This window comes from Salarias fasciatus, chromosome 14 (genome assembly GCF_902148845.1).
Source record: "Salarias fasciatus chromosome 14, fSalaFa1.1, whole genome shotgun sequence".
NCBI lineage: Eukaryota > Metazoa > Chordata > Actinopteri > Blenniiformes > Blenniidae > Salarias > Salarias fasciatus.
In genome coordinates, this window is record NC_043758.1 from 14,015,979 (window position 1) to 14,032,754 (window position 16,776).

At 43.8% G+C, this 16,776-nt stretch overlaps 3 protein-coding genes across 5 annotated transcripts; all 3 read right to left on the bottom strand.

The window, feature by feature from the left end:
- Nucleotides 1-4,552, bottom strand: LOC115401064 (P2Y purinoceptor 13-like). 2 transcript variants are annotated; one of them, XM_030109217.1, is made up of 5 exons: nucleotides 4,285-4,552; nucleotides 3,955-3,982; nucleotides 2,859-3,057; nucleotides 2,351-2,740; nucleotides 1-1,994 (listed from the first exon to the last, which is right to left on the bottom strand). In XM_030109217.1, exons 3-5 carry the CDS (start codon nucleotides 3,039-3,041, stop codon nucleotides 1,491-1,493), a joined length of 1,077 nt encoding a protein of 358 aa, XP_029965077.1. In that variant the 5' UTR covers nucleotides 3,042-3,057; nucleotides 3,955-3,982; nucleotides 4,285-4,552; the 3' UTR covers nucleotides 1-1,490. The 2 variants fall into 2 exon arrangements, with proteins under 2 accessions (XP_029965077.1, XP_029965078.1); XM_030109218.1 differs by having other exon boundaries at nucleotides 3,955-4,075.
- Nucleotides 4,553-4,735: 183 nt separating this feature from the next.
- LOC115400873 (P2Y purinoceptor 13-like) lies at nucleotides 4,736-7,859 on the bottom strand. 2 transcript variants are annotated; one of them, XM_030108930.1, is made up of 4 exons: nucleotides 7,765-7,791; nucleotides 7,348-7,410; nucleotides 6,932-6,991; nucleotides 4,736-6,764 (listed from the first exon to the last, which is right to left on the bottom strand). In XM_030108930.1, exons 3-4 carry the CDS (start codon nucleotides 6,951-6,953, stop codon nucleotides 5,752-5,754), a joined length of 1,035 nt encoding a protein of 344 aa, XP_029964790.1. In that variant the 5' UTR covers nucleotides 6,954-6,991; nucleotides 7,348-7,410; nucleotides 7,765-7,791; the 3' UTR covers nucleotides 4,736-5,751. The 2 variants fall into 2 exon arrangements, with proteins under 2 accessions (XP_029964790.1, XP_029964789.1); XM_030108929.1 differs by lacking the exon at nucleotides 7,348-7,410 and having other exon boundaries at nucleotides 7,765-7,859.
- Nucleotides 7,860-15,466: 7,607 nt separating this feature from the next.
- Nucleotides 15,467-16,483, bottom strand: LOC115400745 (P2Y purinoceptor 13-like). Its single transcript, XM_030108763.1, has one exon. The coding sequence runs from the start codon at nucleotides 16,481-16,483 to the stop codon at nucleotides 15,467-15,469; it is 1,017 nt and encodes a 338-aa protein (XP_029964623.1).
- Nucleotides 16,484-16,776: the final 293 nt, after the last annotated feature.

Consider the following 16,776-nt stretch of genomic DNA (forward strand, 5'->3'; position numbering starts at 1 on the left):
TTGTTCTCAGTAAGTTAGAATTTATTTTTCAAGTCACACATTTCCACCGTGCATCCAGTGTTCAACTGGCATTTTTACTTCATGATGGGGGTGGGACTGACATGCAGGTCAGTGTGAAGTTTGCATGTTCTTTCTGTGCAGTTCACTCTGAACAACTGCAATTTTTCTCAAAATATAAACATGTATGACCCTACTGAAAAGGAATCCTGCACCCTGAAACCCTGGAGTAGGTGAAGTGTTAAGAACTGGATTGTTATTCAATAAATACACCGTTTTCAGAAACTAACACTGGCTATGAGTTAAACCTGCTGCATTCTCGGTGGGCTCTTTCCCTTCACTTTACCAGACTCATCAGGAGATGAGTTGAAACATGACTTTTTAAATGAGACAACTGGGTTATGTATTTGATGCCAGCAGAAATGAGCAGCACTTCTGTGAGATTTTAATAAATCCTAATCCTCTTTTGTCAGGCTTAAGAAAAGTGCACATGCTGCATTTCAAATAAACATTATTTCATCATCATGTTGACTGAAGGTAAAAGTGAGACATTTCATCTATAACCTACGTCAGAGCTGCTGTGGTAAAAGATGAGTGGTTTAATTCTCAGTTCTTGTTTACAGAAAATTTAACACGGTCACATTATCTCAGCATTGCACATACACAGCATTTCTCTTGCCTAAGAATTGAAGAAGAAGAGAAAAAAAAAAAGAAAACACACAGACCAGCCTGTGCAGGGGTTTCATATTCATTCTGTGCAGATGTGAGTTTCTCCAGGTACTTCTATTTCCTCTCACAGTTAACAAACTTACTATAATGATAATTGATGACAGTAAGTTTCCATAAGCTGTGAATGTGAGTCCATGTGTGTTGTAATCTGGTTTTGCAGTTTGAAAACTGGGATTGGCCCCAGCATGACTGCATCACCTTGAATTGGATACAATGGTTCAGAAGATGGGTGAATGTGTGGAAGGTTCACTATATAAAAGGAAATATTATATAATCACAGAGATAGAAAACAAACTTAGTAATACTATAATCAATGTTTAATTTGCTATAAGCAGTGATCATTACTGTTTCCCCAGTGAGTTTGTAAAAGTTGAGTTTGCAGTCACTCAACGGTACAGTCATCAGAAAATATGAACTGTCAACATGTTTACTGTTCCGCCAAAGTTTTGCTTAGGGGAAAGCGCAGTTTGAGTAAGATTAGAAAGAAGGAAGTTAGAAAAAGACAGTAAGCACTTCCAATTAAGGAAATGAGTTGATGACATGGGAAACTCAGGAGATAAGTTGCACATATTATTAACACTGTTGGCATCAATCTTTACCACAAAACCCAGACATGTTAGAAGTTTTTGCTGTTGCACAAGATTGTCCATTTTTCACATTTTCAATATTTATAATCCCTTTTAGATGCTTGCACAACTTCTATATTTACAAGAAATGGCCTCAGTCCTCAAGAAGCGTTTGATCTTGGGCTTGACTCTTGAAATTTATTGATCGTGTCCTGTTGTGCTTTCCCCCTTTTGTTGCGTTATCCCATTGTGCGACAGTTTATGGGCGTGGGGTACTTGTGACATCTCCAGCTGTGTCGATGTTGCCGTGGGAGATTCCCCGACACCTTTGTGGATCGGCCTTCGGCTAAGTGTGGCTGTCAGTCTCTTTCTGAACACCTTGCACAGGAACACGTAGATCAGCGGGTCCAGGCACACGTTGGTGGCTGACAACCATAGGGTGGTTTCCTTGGCGATGTAGAGGGCGTTCTGGGCCCTGCAGTGACTTGATCCACGGGTCTGTGTCAGAGTGTAGGGCACGCGGGCGAAGTGAAACGGGGCAAAGCAGATGAAAAACACCCCCACCACCACAAAGACCTTCGCCTTGGTTCTGCGAGTTGCCGCCTGCGATCTGCTCTTTGATGCACGGTACGACTCATAAACCTTCTTGCTGATGAATGTGTAGCAAACCACCATCAAGGCAAGCGTGCCCCAGAAAATGACCTGGGAATATGTGAACATAACATGAAGCAAGATCAGTCTTTCTAACAGTGTCACGTCAAGCATGAGAAAGTCTGTCTTTCCTGTTGTAGTTGAGTCATGTAAAGGTCAGAGAGAGTGCCAACAATTCAGTTGCCCCTTGGGACGACCTGTGTATTAACATTCATTGCAGAAGTTCAAAGTAAAACAGCTTTCTGTTCTTTCAGTCTTGTTATTAGGAAACCAAAAAAAAGTAGACAGAACTTCATATTGAAAGGAAAAACATGAAAACAGAATTAATCTCATCTGGTTTAACTGAAAAATTGCTTGTTCACAAAGACATCAAGAAAACCACAGAGTTGCGTCCTGATGATATCTACCTGGCAGAAGTAGTTGAATCCTTCGTGCCACTGCAGGCCAGCGTAGCTCTTCATGGACGTGCATTTCAGTCGACCTCCAGAGACCTTCGGCGGCTGATCACTCAGAATCACGTTGGGCAGAGCTAAAGACAGCATGACCGCCCAAACAGCTGCGCTCAGTATCTGACTGGCACGGACCCGCCGCACGACGCTCTTCCCAAACGGTCTGACGATCTTCAGGTAGCGGTCCAAGCTGATCAGGCCCAGCAAGATGATGCTGATATACATGGTGATGTAGAAAAGAACAGCCGAGTATCGGCAGTAGAAGGCGCGGAGCTGCCAGGACCCCACACCGGCATCGGTTAAGATTTTCAGAGGGATGGTCAAGGTCATCAGCAAGTCAGCCACAACCTGTTGTTGAGATAAACCAGAACTTTGTGGGTTATTCCTACAAGTAAAGATATCCTTTTTTTGTTTGTTTGTTTGTTTGTTTTCTTGGGTTTGTAATGAAAATGTCTTAGTGACTTACCACATTTTTTAGAAAGACAACAAATGTTGAGGTGCTCGGGATGTTGAAGAAGATCCATGCAGCCAAAGAATTCAGGATCAGGGCAAATATGAAGAGGATACTGTACAAACAGGGGAAAACCACTGCCGTGACGCTGGTATCCTTAACACATTTAGTTGAGGTGTTGGACAGGGTGCTGTTCATCTTGTGATCTTCTGACCTTTAATGAGATGAAATGAGACAAGAGATAAGGAAAGAAACTGCAGTAAGTTCAAGAAATATTGCAAAGAATTATTGTTCATTATTCTTATTTATTCATATATATATATTTATCTTTAAATAATTTGAAATGATTGTTGAGATACGCTGCACATTTTGGTGACTTTTATTCACTTTCAACAAAATAGTTAAGTACACTTGTTTATGAATGCAGCCTTTTTTTGTGACAGTGTTTCTGTTTACCGTTTTCCATTTTCATATTCTGAATCTGTAAACAACATCATAACTTTCTGTTTTACTGAGCACATTGCCATCAAACGTCACAAACATAACATATCAACATGATATAAACAGGAACATGGCAAACATTTAAAAAAAACAAAGTGGTTGACCATAAAAATTCATGAATATCCCACGGGGCTCGTGCTATTTAAAATGTTTTCAAATAAATGGCATTCATAGTTCTATTTTCCAAACTCTGTTACACTAATTCCCCTTATCATTTTCTCTTGCTTTTTAATTTTCACCCAGTAAAATACAAAAAGAAACACCATGACAGTCCTTCATTCGGCACTGCAGTCAGAATATGGACACAAATTGAACCCAGCTTGTTTGTTTATTCTCTCCTTTAGTTTCGCTGTGCGTCCGTCTGCGCTGCTGGACTAATGTTTAAGCTCACCAACAACTTGACATAACACTCCAACCAGGAACTGCTGCTGTGGCAACTAATGTTTAAAATACTTTTAAGCTACTGGCTGACTGTTGTTTGAAACAAGTGCTTTGTTTTTAATTAGAATAGTTGCAACTATTGTTACACAAACTATATTATTGTGCCTATTTTCGATAGATTTTAATCACAAAAATATACTCTATTAGACAAAAAAAAATTGAGCCTTACCTCTGTTTGGACTCTTTACCATCTGAGGCTGTAGCACATGTGAAGAGTAATGAGGGAAGTGATGAAAAAATACAATATTTCACAAAAAGGAAGAAGTGAAATATCCAATTCCCCTTTATTTCTTCAACTCACAGGAAGAAAACGAAACAAAAGAACAAGAACAACAAAACCGCCAGTGTTATTTAAGTTCTTCAATCAGGCAAGAAATAGTAGCTCTGACCTGAGGTTTGAGCCCTTCTCAGTGTGTCCCCCCCCTTCTCACTCTCCCTCTTTAAGTGTGTGTGTGTGTGTGTGTGTGTGTGTGTGTGTGTGTGTGTTTGATGCTCTTACAATGGGTGGTCTCTGGAGCTACTGTGTGGCTGTCTTGTCACAATCCCAATGAGTTTGCCAGTCTTCCTCCGGGTGAAAGACCCTTTCCTTCCTTGCTTCCTGTTTCAATTGTCTGCCGAGAGGCTTGTTCTGCTCCGTGCCAGTCCCTCAGTCTCAGCAACTGCTGACCAGTGAGCACCAAAGCCACGGACTCATTTGCTGACTGACATTTGCAGACATCCTGCAGCCCGCTGCTCCTCCCTCCGCCGAGCGAACCGTTTACCACAGCTTTATCTGCCTGCCCTTCCACATCTGCCTCATGAGCATCCACCACAAGAGTGAAAGAAAGAAAGAAAGAAAGAAAGTAAGAAACAAACCAAAAACAAGCTGCAGTGTTTGTGGGCATCAACAATCTTCTTTCTGCAGAAACACATAACATAACATAACATAACATAACATAACATAACATAACATAACAGGAAATGTACTTGCAAGAAAATTATGCAAAGTATAATCTAAAATTGTGTGTCTGAATTTGTGCACGTTCGCTGTTTTTGCATGATTGCTCAAATAATGACAACAGCCGTGTTAGAATCCACTTGAGTTATATGTGACTTTTCTTCATGGAATTATATTCCCTTTTGTGGCTTCTTGATCAAAATAGCACATATACTGAGAACACAGCATCATGACTTCCTGTGTGATTTTATTAGGATGTGAGCCAGTGATCATGACAGAGGAATCTCAAGCGTGTGTTTTCTGCGACAAACCCCAATGGACTTGTTGTTTTGCTCAGAATCTTTTCAGAATATTTTTCAAAACAGTCACTTTTAGGTAATAATGTTGAATAATGCTGATTTTAATTTAAGTCATATATACAAAGTTCTTAGATACACCTGAGGCAGAAAATGTGTTCATTGGAGGTTTTTCTTGGAATAGCTGATCACTAAAGTTAAAAAAGCTTCATCAGTTCTAATGAAAAGTCAAACCTAGCTTATTGTTACATGGCTGCTTTATTTTTTAACATAATAAACACACTTTCGGTACTGATCAGCACACCACAAACCAAAGACACTACCCACAACCCAGCTGCAGAGCACCTATATTGGCATGCCCCTTTTAACTTTCACCACACACATCAGTATGTTTAATGTCAAATGCAAATGTCAACAAGCTTTGACTTGACGTATTTTTGCATGGAAGTTTCATTTAAATGACCTTGTTTGCTTAGTGCAAACTTCTACAACTGCATTGTAGATATTTTTAGAACTTCAAGTCACCTCTCATGCAGCATGCCGTTTATAACATCCATCCTCACTGTATTTCCTGAGAATGGTTTTTGAGCTTCGTAAAGCTACATTTTGAAATACAAAACAGAAAATCTAACCTGGGTTTGAAAACTCACTGTCACAAAAAAAATAAATACTTAAAAACATGATATTGACTTTACAAAACCAAAGTGGAAACGATTCTGTTTTGAAGCCTCGGTCAGAGTTTGCACTGTGGTGACCTGCTCCCCTCCTTGTTGGCAGGAACTATTTTCAAGTAGATGGAAACTTTTTCCGTCATCAACATTAGTTTCTCTTTGAACTCTCGGCACAGGAACACATAAAGCAGCGGGTCCATGCAGATGTTCGTGGTGGCCAGCCAGAGGCTGAGCTCCTTGGCGAACTTGTGTGCCTCAAAAGAGCAGTCGTCAGAGGAGTCGCTGAGTTGAATGAAGGTGTATGGGATTCTCACGATGTGGTACGGTCCATATGACACGAAGAACACGATGATGACCATGAAAACACGCAGTTTGACCTTTTGATTTCCCTGGTTGTTAATGCTGCCAGAGTTGCGAAAAGACTGGATGACTTTGTTTGCGATACAAATGTAACAAACCACAATGACCACACTGACCACCCAGAAAAACACGTTGGCAAACAGGACTGTCTTTTCATGAAACAAAAGCCCGACGGGTCCTTTCAGATGCATGCAGGAGGTGATCGCTGTAAGATTGGTTACTGGTTGGTTAGTGAAAATAACATTTGGTAAACCTGTGCAGCCAAACATCATGATCCAGATCAGAGCTGACGTGACTTTGCTGAAGATCAGATTTTGCCCGAACAATCTGCTGCGTGGCAGCATAATCTTAAAGAAGCGATCCAGGCCGATAAATCCCAAGAAAGCAATGCACGTGGACAGCGTGCTGTAGAAAATGACGCTGAAGTAACGGCATGTAAGCGCATACAGTGTGGTGGATTTACCGGCCAATTCATTGGCAGCTTCAATTGGCAAGGTCAGAGTCATGATCAAATCAGCAGCTACAAGGTTTTTCAGGTACACCACAAAGGTGGACGTGGCTTTCAGGTGGACGGACACCCAGGCTGCCACGCTGTTCAGCAACAAGGCGATGGGGAACATCAGAAAGTAAAGCGTTGGGATGAGATTTGGACTGTGGCTGGAACTTGGACACTCGGGGTGATTGTGAGACGTCTGATTCGGCATCGTTGCTGCACCTGAGGAAAAGCAACACAGTTTTTAGTGCTTATAACATCTTTGTTTTCAAGAAACGTACAGGAATGTGTGAGTTCTGATCATTTTTTTTTTCACTTTGCATTGCACTATCATTGGGATCGAAGAAGAATATTTTCTTCATTTTCATGTGGAAAGGTGGACTACTCACTCTGCTGGTGACTTTCATTCATTGTTCAGTGCCTTTCTCTTTGTCAGTCCCAGTTGCAATCTAAACAAAACAAAAGATCACTTTTTTTTTTTCTGCATTACAGTAGAGTTCTTTTCTGTCCAAGGTAAATGGATGGGCTACACTTAAGTTTTACACTGCATTGACAGAGCCCAAAGCACTTTACACTACATTATCACATTCACACAGCAGTGGAGGCGGCTGCCATGCAAGGTGCTCAGTCCATCCACTGGGGGCAATTTGGGGTTCAGTGTCTTGCTCAAGGACACTTGACATGCAGAGAGGGGGAGACAGGAATTGAACTAACAACCACCCGATTGCAAGACGACTGCTCTCCCCACTGAACCACAGCCGCCCCACATATTTCATTATTTGTATTTTATCATTGTTTTTCTCACCTTTGATAGTAATGATGATAAAAGATTGTATGTACGATTGATCTCCAGATTTATGACCCTTAACTGAAGAAAATTACAAAACAAAATCAAAAATCAGTGTCTTCATACTATTTATGATTACTTTTTTCTACAGAAGAAATGACAATGACATGACAACTTCAACCTCTAAACTTATAGAAACTATATTATAGAATACTGAACACGTGTGTTTCTGGTGGGATTGTCTATTTCTTTTCCTTAGCTTTACTAACTATAGAAACCATACATTTCCTCCTAAATGCAAATAAAAACCATTCGTTTTCAAATAGCTATGCAAACACAAGCATAATATATCAGATGTTTGAAAATAACTTCAATGAACAATCCTAGCTTTATAAAGCAGTTATGAAAATACAATGCACACTGATGAAAACTTACAGCTGAAGACTTGACTTCCTCTTAAACAGTGTTTTGAAGGTGGATCTGTGTTTCAACATGAAACAGAAGGAGCTTAAGAAACACAGTTAATTTCCCTAACATACAAATTAATGTATCAGCTGTGAAATGTTTCACAATATATTAGGACATATGCAAAAATAGGAAAAGCATGCTGGTCTTTGGCCGAAGTGAGACAGACGTCAGATGATCAGTCGGCAGGGAAGACCTCGGCTGAACTAACAGGTTGGCTTCAGAGCGCCGTACCTATATCATTTTCTTTGGATTAAAGTATTAAGGTGATCACACAATACAAACAGTACAGCTGAAGTCTCTGTGGATATTTCACTGTGGTCATCCTCTGAATCATTACATGTCAAATGCTGCGTCAACTCTCAGCATCAACGCCACCTCCGTCACCACTGTCACGTTTGTTGGCTGAACAAACAACCCTCCGTTTAGAAACATTTTGGCATGGACTAATGCTTCAGTGATGCAAAATTTAAATTGTGTTTTTCTTGGTTTTATTCATAAATAGGTTATTGAGTGCAGCCTCTGCAGTGGCATGGTGTGAACAAATGGTGGCGTCCGAGGTGGAAACTTTCACTGCAGTTTGTTGTTTAGTATTGCTGCCGTGGAGAAGCACTTCTTGAGTTTTACCTATTGTATTGTGGTGACAGAGTGAATACATTTTAATTAATGTGTTTCTATTTCACACTTTCAGTCTGAGGGAGGTTTTGCATTGGAAGGGTTTGTTTACCAGACAATATTTTTTTAAAAAATGCAATCATTTATTAAGGTTTCAGTCTGTATAACCTTCAGATTTGTTAGTTTTATGCATGAAGTGATCATAAAATGCCATTACACCTACATTTCAGTTACAAGTAAAGAAGCCCCCCCCCCCCTTAAAAGGATTTTCTTTTTCCTTTTAAAGCGATACTTCAACATTTTGGCAAATTGGCCCGTTTAACGCAATTCATTAGTCATTTCGAACAGTATACTTACTTTTTTTGTGAGGGCGAGCTGTTGTTTATTCAGAGTTGAGTCGGGGAAGGTTTTCAGGATGGACACAATGGAAGTGGATGGTATTTTGGTTCCCCCTCGTCAAACTCATCAAATACACAATATAACAACCCCAAAACACTTTGGTGGGCAAATTATAATCCGCACATTCACTACGCTGTGAAGTATTAATGCAAAATTACGAGATTGAGTTGTTTATGCGAAGATTGCTAAGACGGAACTACTTGTCTGGGCGTAGTGATTTCAAAAGAAAAAGTAGTTCCCAGTATTTTCTTCAGTGTCGTAACGCTACAATATTATTTGTTGGTGTTCCACAGCGTAGTGAATGTGCGGATTATAATTTGCCCACCAAAGTGTTTTGGGGTTGTTGGATTGTGTATTTGATGAGTTTGACGAGGGGGAACAAAAATACCATCCACTTCCATTGTGTCCGTCCCGAAAACCTTCCCCAACTCACCTCTGAATAAACAACAGCTCGCCCTCACAAAAAAAGTAAGTATACTGTTCGAAATGACTAAATAATTGCGCTAAATGGGCCAATTTGCCAAAATGTTGAAGTATCGCTTTAAGGGGGGATTTCTTTCCACAGTCTCTTATGCTTGTTTGAAAATATTGGGTTTTATCTGTAAAAGTACCTGGAAATGACTGTGTTGTACTTTGCGCTATATAAATAAAGCTGAATTTTATTGAATGTGAGCTACATATTACAATGTCATGATAATTTAAATGAAAGTGCTTGATGTGAAATAATGATAATATTTACACTAGTGCTTCATCCATCCATCCATCCATCCATCTTCAGCTGCTTATCCGGGGCCGGGTCGTGGGGGCAGCAGTCTCAGCAGGGATGCCCAGACTTCCCTGTCCCCAGACATTTCCTCCAGCTCTTCCGGGAGGATCCCAAGGCGTTCCCAGGCCAGCCGAGAGACATAGTCTCTCCAGTGTGTCCTGGGTCTTCCCCGGGGTCTCCTCCCGGTGGGACATGCCCGGAACACCTCCCCAGGGAGGCGTCCAGGAGGCATCCTGAACAGATGCCCGAGCCACCTCAGCTGGCCCCTCTCGATGTGGAGGAGAAGCGGCTCTACTCTGAGCTCCTCCCTGGTGACTGAGCTCCTCACCCTATCTCTAAGGGAGCACCCAGCCACCCTACGGAGGAAGCTCATTTCGGCCGCTTGTATCCGGGATCTTGTCCTTTCGGTCATGACCCAAAGTTCATGACCATAGGTGAGGGTGGGAACGTAGATTGACCGGTAAATCGAGAGCTTCGCCTTTCGGCTCAGCTCCCTCTTCACCACAACGGACCGATACAACGACTGCATCACTGCAGACGCTGCACCGGTCCGCCTGTCAATCTCGCGCTCCATCCGTCCCCCACTCGTGAACAAGACCCCAAGATACTTAAACTCCTCCACCTGGGCTAGGGTCTCTCCACCAACCTGGAGGGGGCAAGCCACCTTGTTCCGGTCGAGGACCATGGCCTCGGATTTGGAGGTGCTGATCCTCATTCCTGTCGCTTCACACTCGGCTGCGAACCGCCCCAGTGCATGCTGTAGGTCCTGGTTCGATGAAGCCAACAGGACAACATCATCTGCAAAAAGCAGAGATGAAATCCTGTGGTCCCCGAACCGGACCCCCTCCGACCCCTGGTTGCACCTAGAAATTCTGTCCATAAAAATGATGAACAGAACCGGTGACAAAGGGCAGCCCTGCCAGAGTCCAACATGCACCGGGAACAGGTCCGACTTACTGCCTGCAATGCGGACCAGACTCCTACTCCGGTCATACAAAGAACGGACGGCCCTTAACAGGGGGCCCCGGACTCCGTATTCCCGGAGCACCCCCCACAAGACACCACGAGGGACGCGGTCGAATGCCTTCTCCAAGTCCACAAAACACATGTGGACTGGTTGGGCAAACTCCCACGAACCCTCGAGCACCCTATGGAGGGTATAGAGCTGGTCCACTGTTCCACGACCAGGACGAAAACCGCATTGTTCCTCCTGAATCCGAGGTTCGACTATCGGTCGGATCCTCCTCTCCAGTACCCTGGAATAGACTTTCCCGGGGAGGCTGAGGAGTGTAATCCCCCTATAGTTGGAGCACACCCTCCGGTCCCCCTTTTGAAACAGGGGGACCACCACCCCGGTCTGCCAATCCAGAGGCACCGTCCCCGACCGCCACGCGATGTTGCAGAGACGTGTCAACCAAGACAGTCCCTGCACATCCAGAGACTTGAGGTACTCAGGGCGAATCTCATCCACCCCCGGTGCCTTGCCACCAAGGAGCTTACCAACCACCTCGGTGACTTCAGCTTGGGTGATGGACGAGTCCACCTCTGAGACCTCAGCCTCTGCTTCCTCCACGGAAGACGTGGCGACGGGATTGAGGAGGTCCTTGAAGTATTCCTTCCACCGTCCTGTGATATCCCCAGCTGAGGTCAGCAACTCCCCACCTCCACTGTAAACAGTGTTGGCGGAGACCTGCTTTCCCCTCCTGAGGCGCCGGACGGTTTGCCAGAATTTCTTCGAGGCTGACCGATAGTCCTCCTCCATTGCCTCCCCGAACTCCTCCCAGACCCGAGTTTTTGCCTCCACAACCGCTCGGGCTGCAGTTCGCTTGGCCTGCCGGTACCCGTCAGCTGCTTCGGGAGTCCCATGAGCCAGCAAGGCTCGATAGGACTCCTTCTTCATCTTGACGGCAGCCCTCACCTCCGGTGTCCACCACCGGGTTCGGGGGTTGCCACCACGACAGGCACCAGAGACCTTACGACCACAGCTCCGGGCAGCTGCTTCGACAATGGAGGTGGAGAACATGGTCCACTCGGACTCAATGTCTCCAACCTCCCTCGGGACATGAGAGAAGCTCTCCCGGAGGTGGGAGTTGAAAACCATGCTGACAGAGGGTTCCACCAGACGTTCCCAACAGACCCTCACAATACGTTTGGGTCTGCCAAGTCTGTCCGGTTTTCTCCTCTGCCAGCAAATCCAACTCACCACCAGGTGGTGATCGGTCGACAGCTCTGCTCCTCTCTTCACCCGAGTGTCCAAAACACGCGGCCGAAGGTCAGATGACACGACAACAAAGTCGATCATCGACCTCCGCCCTAGGGTGTCCTGGTGCCAAGTGCACTTATGGACACCCCTGTGCTCGAACATGGTGTTCGTTATGGAAAAACTGTGACTAGCACAGAAGTCCAATAACAGAACACCATTCGGGTTCAGATCAGAGAGGCCATGCGATCCAATCACCCCTTTCCAGGTCTCACTGTCGCTGCCCACGTGGGCGTTGAAGTCCCCCAGTAGAACAATGGAGTCCCCAGTCGGAGCACTGTCTAGCACCCCTCCCAGGGACTCCAAGAAGGCCGGGTACTCTGCACTGCTGTTCGGCCCATAAGCCGAAACAACAGTGAGGCACCTATCCCCGACCCGAAGGCGCAGGGATGCGACCCTCTCGTTCACTGGGGTGAACTCCAACACATGGCGGCTGAGCTGCGGGGCTATAAGCAAACCCACACCAGCCCGCCGCCTCTCACCGCGGGCAACGCCAGAGAAGTGGAGAGTCCAGCCCTTCTTGAGAGGTTGGGTTCCAGAGCCCAGGCTATGTGTGGAGGTGAGCCCAACTATATCTAGCCAGTATCTCTCAACCTCCCTTACAAGCTCGGGCTCCTTCCCCCCCAACCAGGTGACATTCCATGTCCCTGGAGCTAGTCTCTGTGTCTGAGGATCGGGTCGCCGGGCACCCTGCCGTCGGCTGCCACCCAATTCACATTGCACCCAGCCCCTACGATTCCCTCGGCGGGTGGTGGGTCCACCGGAGGGTCGGCCCACGTCGCCCCTTCGGGCTGAGCCCGGCCGGGCCCCATGGGCAAAGGCCCGGCCACCAGGGGCTTGCTTGCGAGCCCCAACCCCAGGCCTGGCTCCAGGGTGGGGCCCCGGCTGCGCCATACCGGGCGACGTCACGGGCCTCGATTGTAATATATTCATAAGGGCTATTGACCTGCCCTTGGTCTGGCCCATCACCCAGGACCTGTTTGTCATGGGAGACCCTACCAGGGGCATAAAGCCCCGGACAACATAGCTCCTGGGATCACGTGGGCACTCAAACTCCCCCACCACTTTAAGGTGGCAGGTCAGGGGGGAGACTAGTGCTTCATAATTAAGTTAAATATGATGCCCTTTATTGTGTTTTATATATATAAAAAAACTATGTTGCTTCAGTACAGATAAAATGTTGACAAATTTTCAGTCAGGAAAGTTTGCATAGCTGCTCATTTCATGGTCAAATTAGATGATGACATCATTTAAAACCGATACATTGTTGCAGTCAGGGAAGTTCTCAATGGCATCATTGTACAGAAAGAAGGAACTGTATTGGTGCAAAATCTTTCATGTGACATAACAGCTACAGCCATAGACAGACCTAATCATTTAAACCCCGGATCATTATTCAGTGTTGTGTGTTTTTTTTTTCTTTCCAATGTAGAATGCTAAAATCATCGTCTCATATTATCACACAGCACTATTTGAATAATTCAGATTAATTTTTTGTTATGTCAAGTGTCCATTTATTTCATTAATCATACAGTATATCCCACTTTTATAATAACTAATTGAACATGCATCTTAAAGATCCAAATTCTTTGACATATTTAAACATGTGTTGTCAAAGTAATGCAATAGTGACTTTGCCTCAAAATTAATCACTGTTAAAATATTGCAACTCAGTAACTAACTCTGTATTTCTTTTGAAGAAATAACTAGTAACTATAACTAATTACTTTTTAAAATGATCTTGCCCAACACCAGCTACTCTGCACATTTAGATGATATACATTAATTGATCTTGGATACCGCTTTGTCCTGTTTAGGGTCGTGGGGCGCTGCAGCCAGTCCCAGCTAACCTGGACAGATTACCAGTCCATCGCAGGGCAAAGAAACAGCCACACACCCTCAGGGTCACACAGCAAATCTCACATACATGTTTTAAGACTGATGGAGGACAAAACAGTACTGGCATGAAGCCCATGCAGACATGGAGAGAGCATACACACGGTGCACTGAAATGCTTGTATTTGAAGACATGACTTTCTGACTGTGAGTTGTGAGTGCTAACCAAGTTCACCATGCGGCCTCCATTTTTCATGTCTTTATTGATTGTCTTTATTGATAAGATAACTGATAAGTGAAACTTGTACAGTGCTGATGGAAAGATTGAGTGATATTTTAGACTAAAGGCAAAAAACAACAACAACAACAAAAAAAACAGTCCAGTTGGAATCAAAAGTTTGCAAATCCAGAGTTCAAAAGGACTGTGCCAATAAGGTATTGACCCACCTTGATTGTGATATCCATTAAAAAATCATCCCCTGATGTGAACCTTTCCTCATCAGAGCTGTATCTGAAGACCAGTTTTTATAAAGGTGGAAGACGTTATAAAGCTACCTCAGTGACGGTAGATATTCAGCAGTCCACACTCAAACAACAGTTATCTATGACTGGAGACAATTCTGCCCTGGGACTTCTGCAGGAGTCGGAACGTAGTGTAAATCTGGCACAAAAAGGAACATTTTTATACTGGAAATAATTCCATGTATGGTGGAGGGAGCTCCATGGGTCAGGCTGTTTCACTCCTTTGAAGGTTCACATACCTTTTCTACCCAATGTAAATAATGATATAAAAAGATGACGAAATGCAGTCATAGCCTCTTATGTTTCTTCATTTTATTGATGATTCTTCTCTGCTCTCGATTTGTGATTAAATTGTTCATGAGTGAATTCCTTAGATGAATTTACTTCCATGAAATTTTATCTTGTGGTTACACGTCTTTACATTTCCAGTCATAACATGGCTTCATCCTATAAAACTCAAACGAGATTAAACTGAAAACCTCTTTAGAGGTTTGATAAATATACCTCAGTACAGGATTAAATCATGGAGTCGATACAAGAAACCTTCAAATAAAGTATTGAGATAAATTTATTTAAAGTAGCACAGTCATGCAGGGATCTCTCCTTGAGGACTAAACATACATCAGTGCAGGGGTTTAAAGGAGCTACAATTTATGTATTCATCTGTGAAAACCCACTCAGTGAGGCATACAAGAATAGCACGTAGTATACATTCTCACTGCAAAGTAGTCCGTATTTATGCAGTCGTTAATGTCATTTCGTTTCACTGTCATGGTTTTGTACAGCAGGGGGCGGTATAACACAATTAAGATCTCCAGTTAAAACAGCCATTTCTTTCTTTTTCTTTCTTTCTTTCTTTCTTTCTTTCTTTCTTTCTTTCTTTCTTTCTTTCTTTCAAATCATCTCACGTGTGCTGTCAGATCAATTCAATCTCTTCAAAATGCATTATTTGTTTAATTCTATGACAGGGATTAGTTTCTGCTTTTTTTTCATTTACTTGTTTTTAATTTATTTTTTAACTCCTGTGCATCTCCATGTTAAAGACAAAAGCTGTCTCCATCTCTGAACACATTTGATATTCTGCTAAAAATATGAATACATTGTGGGATGAAGTATGTGAGATTTGAGATGAAGTTGTGAGATGTGAGAAAATGTGAGATTTTCATCCATAAGCTACTTTTTCATACATTTTTTGTGTGAAAAGTGTGATTTCAGTTCAAACCATGTAAGGCATCATATAAAGACATCAGCTTTACAAATAAAATCTAAACAGACTAGTTTTTTGCAGATCTAGAAGGAGCCACTACAGAGGCTGAGGAGCTGCAGTCTGAAGACCCCTGCCTTATGTAAACACCCCTACTCTTCAGCAAGTGAACCAGTTTGTCTCTGTACTCCTTACACAGGTAGATGTAGAGAACAGGGTCCATGCAAGCATTCGTTGTGGAGATCCAGAGGGATAGTTTATGGGCTATCTTAAGCCACGGTCCAAGGCAGATACCAGAGAAAAAGATCTCTTTTAACGTATAGGGAATACGGATCAGGTGAAGAGGCAAGAAGCACACCAGAAACACAAGAATGATCAAGAAGACTCGCAGTGTGGTTTTCTTTTTTCCTTGGCTGTTGCTGCTTCCAGAGTTTCTGAAGGATTGCAGGACTTTGAGAGTTATGCAGATGTAGCAAAACACAACCAGAATGCAGACCAACCAGAAAAGGCTGTCCATGGATAAAACCACAATCATATGGAAATGTCTGCCTGACGCACTTTTCAAGGACATGCAGAACTGATCAGATGTGTTTGCAGGGTCATGGTCTGTTAGGATCATAGTTGGGATAGTTGTGCTGCCAAACAACCCAACCCAAACCAAAGTGGACATGATGACACTGAACATCACACTCTGGCCCATCACCCTTCCAAATGGTCGAACAACTTTGAAGAAGCGGTCCAGGCTGATGAGGCCCATCAGCGCAATGCTGGTGTACAAAGACGTGAAGAAAACGACGTCAGAGTAGCGACAGGCGAAAACCCTCAGGTCGACGGCCACCCCGGGAAGCAGGCTGGCTGCCATCAGGGGAAGCGTCAGCGTCATGAGAAGGTCAGCGGCCACCAGGTTTTTGAGATAGACCACGAAGGTAGAGGTGGACCGCAGGTGCCACGACACCCAAGCCGCCACCGCATTGAGTAGCAAGGCAATGGGGAACAAGCAGAAGAAGAAGATAGACAGAGCCAGGTCTGCGGGCTCAAGGCTGGCCGAGGCACAGCTGGGAGACGTGTGGGACGGTTGGTGGGACATAATCCGGATCTGAGGAAAAGAAAAGATAGTTATCAGTAAGTGACCTCAGGCTAAAGCGGTTTAACGAGTCCAGTGACAACGACACACGTGATGAACGGTCAATTGGCAGAAAAACATAAACCTCCCATTTCGAGCAGCATGAGGCTCCTGTGAAAAATACAACCACTATTCAAAAAGGTCCAGGACAATATGCAAAATATAAACAAAAATGATGCAATAATCAGCAAATCTTCTAAAACCTTTACTTTCAGCAAGTTCAAACAGTATAAACAGAGAAGGGGCTCACCTCAGCG

Bases quoted from the DNA above. Each gene is read 5' to 3' on its own strand.
- LOC115401064 (XM_030109217.1), bottom strand. From the start codon at position 3,041: ATGAACAGCACCCTGTCCAACACCTCAACTAAATGTGTTAAGGATACC. The intron at 2,741-2,858 runs GTAAGTCACTAA...TCTCAACAACAG, and splicing joins TTGTCTTTCTAAAAAATGTG to GTTGTGGCTGACTTGCTGAT. The intron at 1,995-2,350 runs GTAGATATCATC...ACATATTCCCAG, and splicing joins GATTCAACTACTTCTGCCAG to GTCATTTTCTGGGGCACGCT.
- LOC115400873 (XM_030108929.1), bottom strand. From the start codon at position 6,953: ATGAATGAAAGTCACCAGCAGA. The intron at 6,765-6,931 runs GTGAGTAGTCCA...GCTTTTCCTCAG, and splicing joins GAATGAAAGTCACCAGCAGA to GTGCAGCAACGATGCCGAAT.
- LOC115400745 (XM_030108763.1), bottom strand. From the start codon at position 16,483: ATGTCCCACCAACCGTCCCACACGTCTCCCAGCTGTGCCTCGGCCAGC.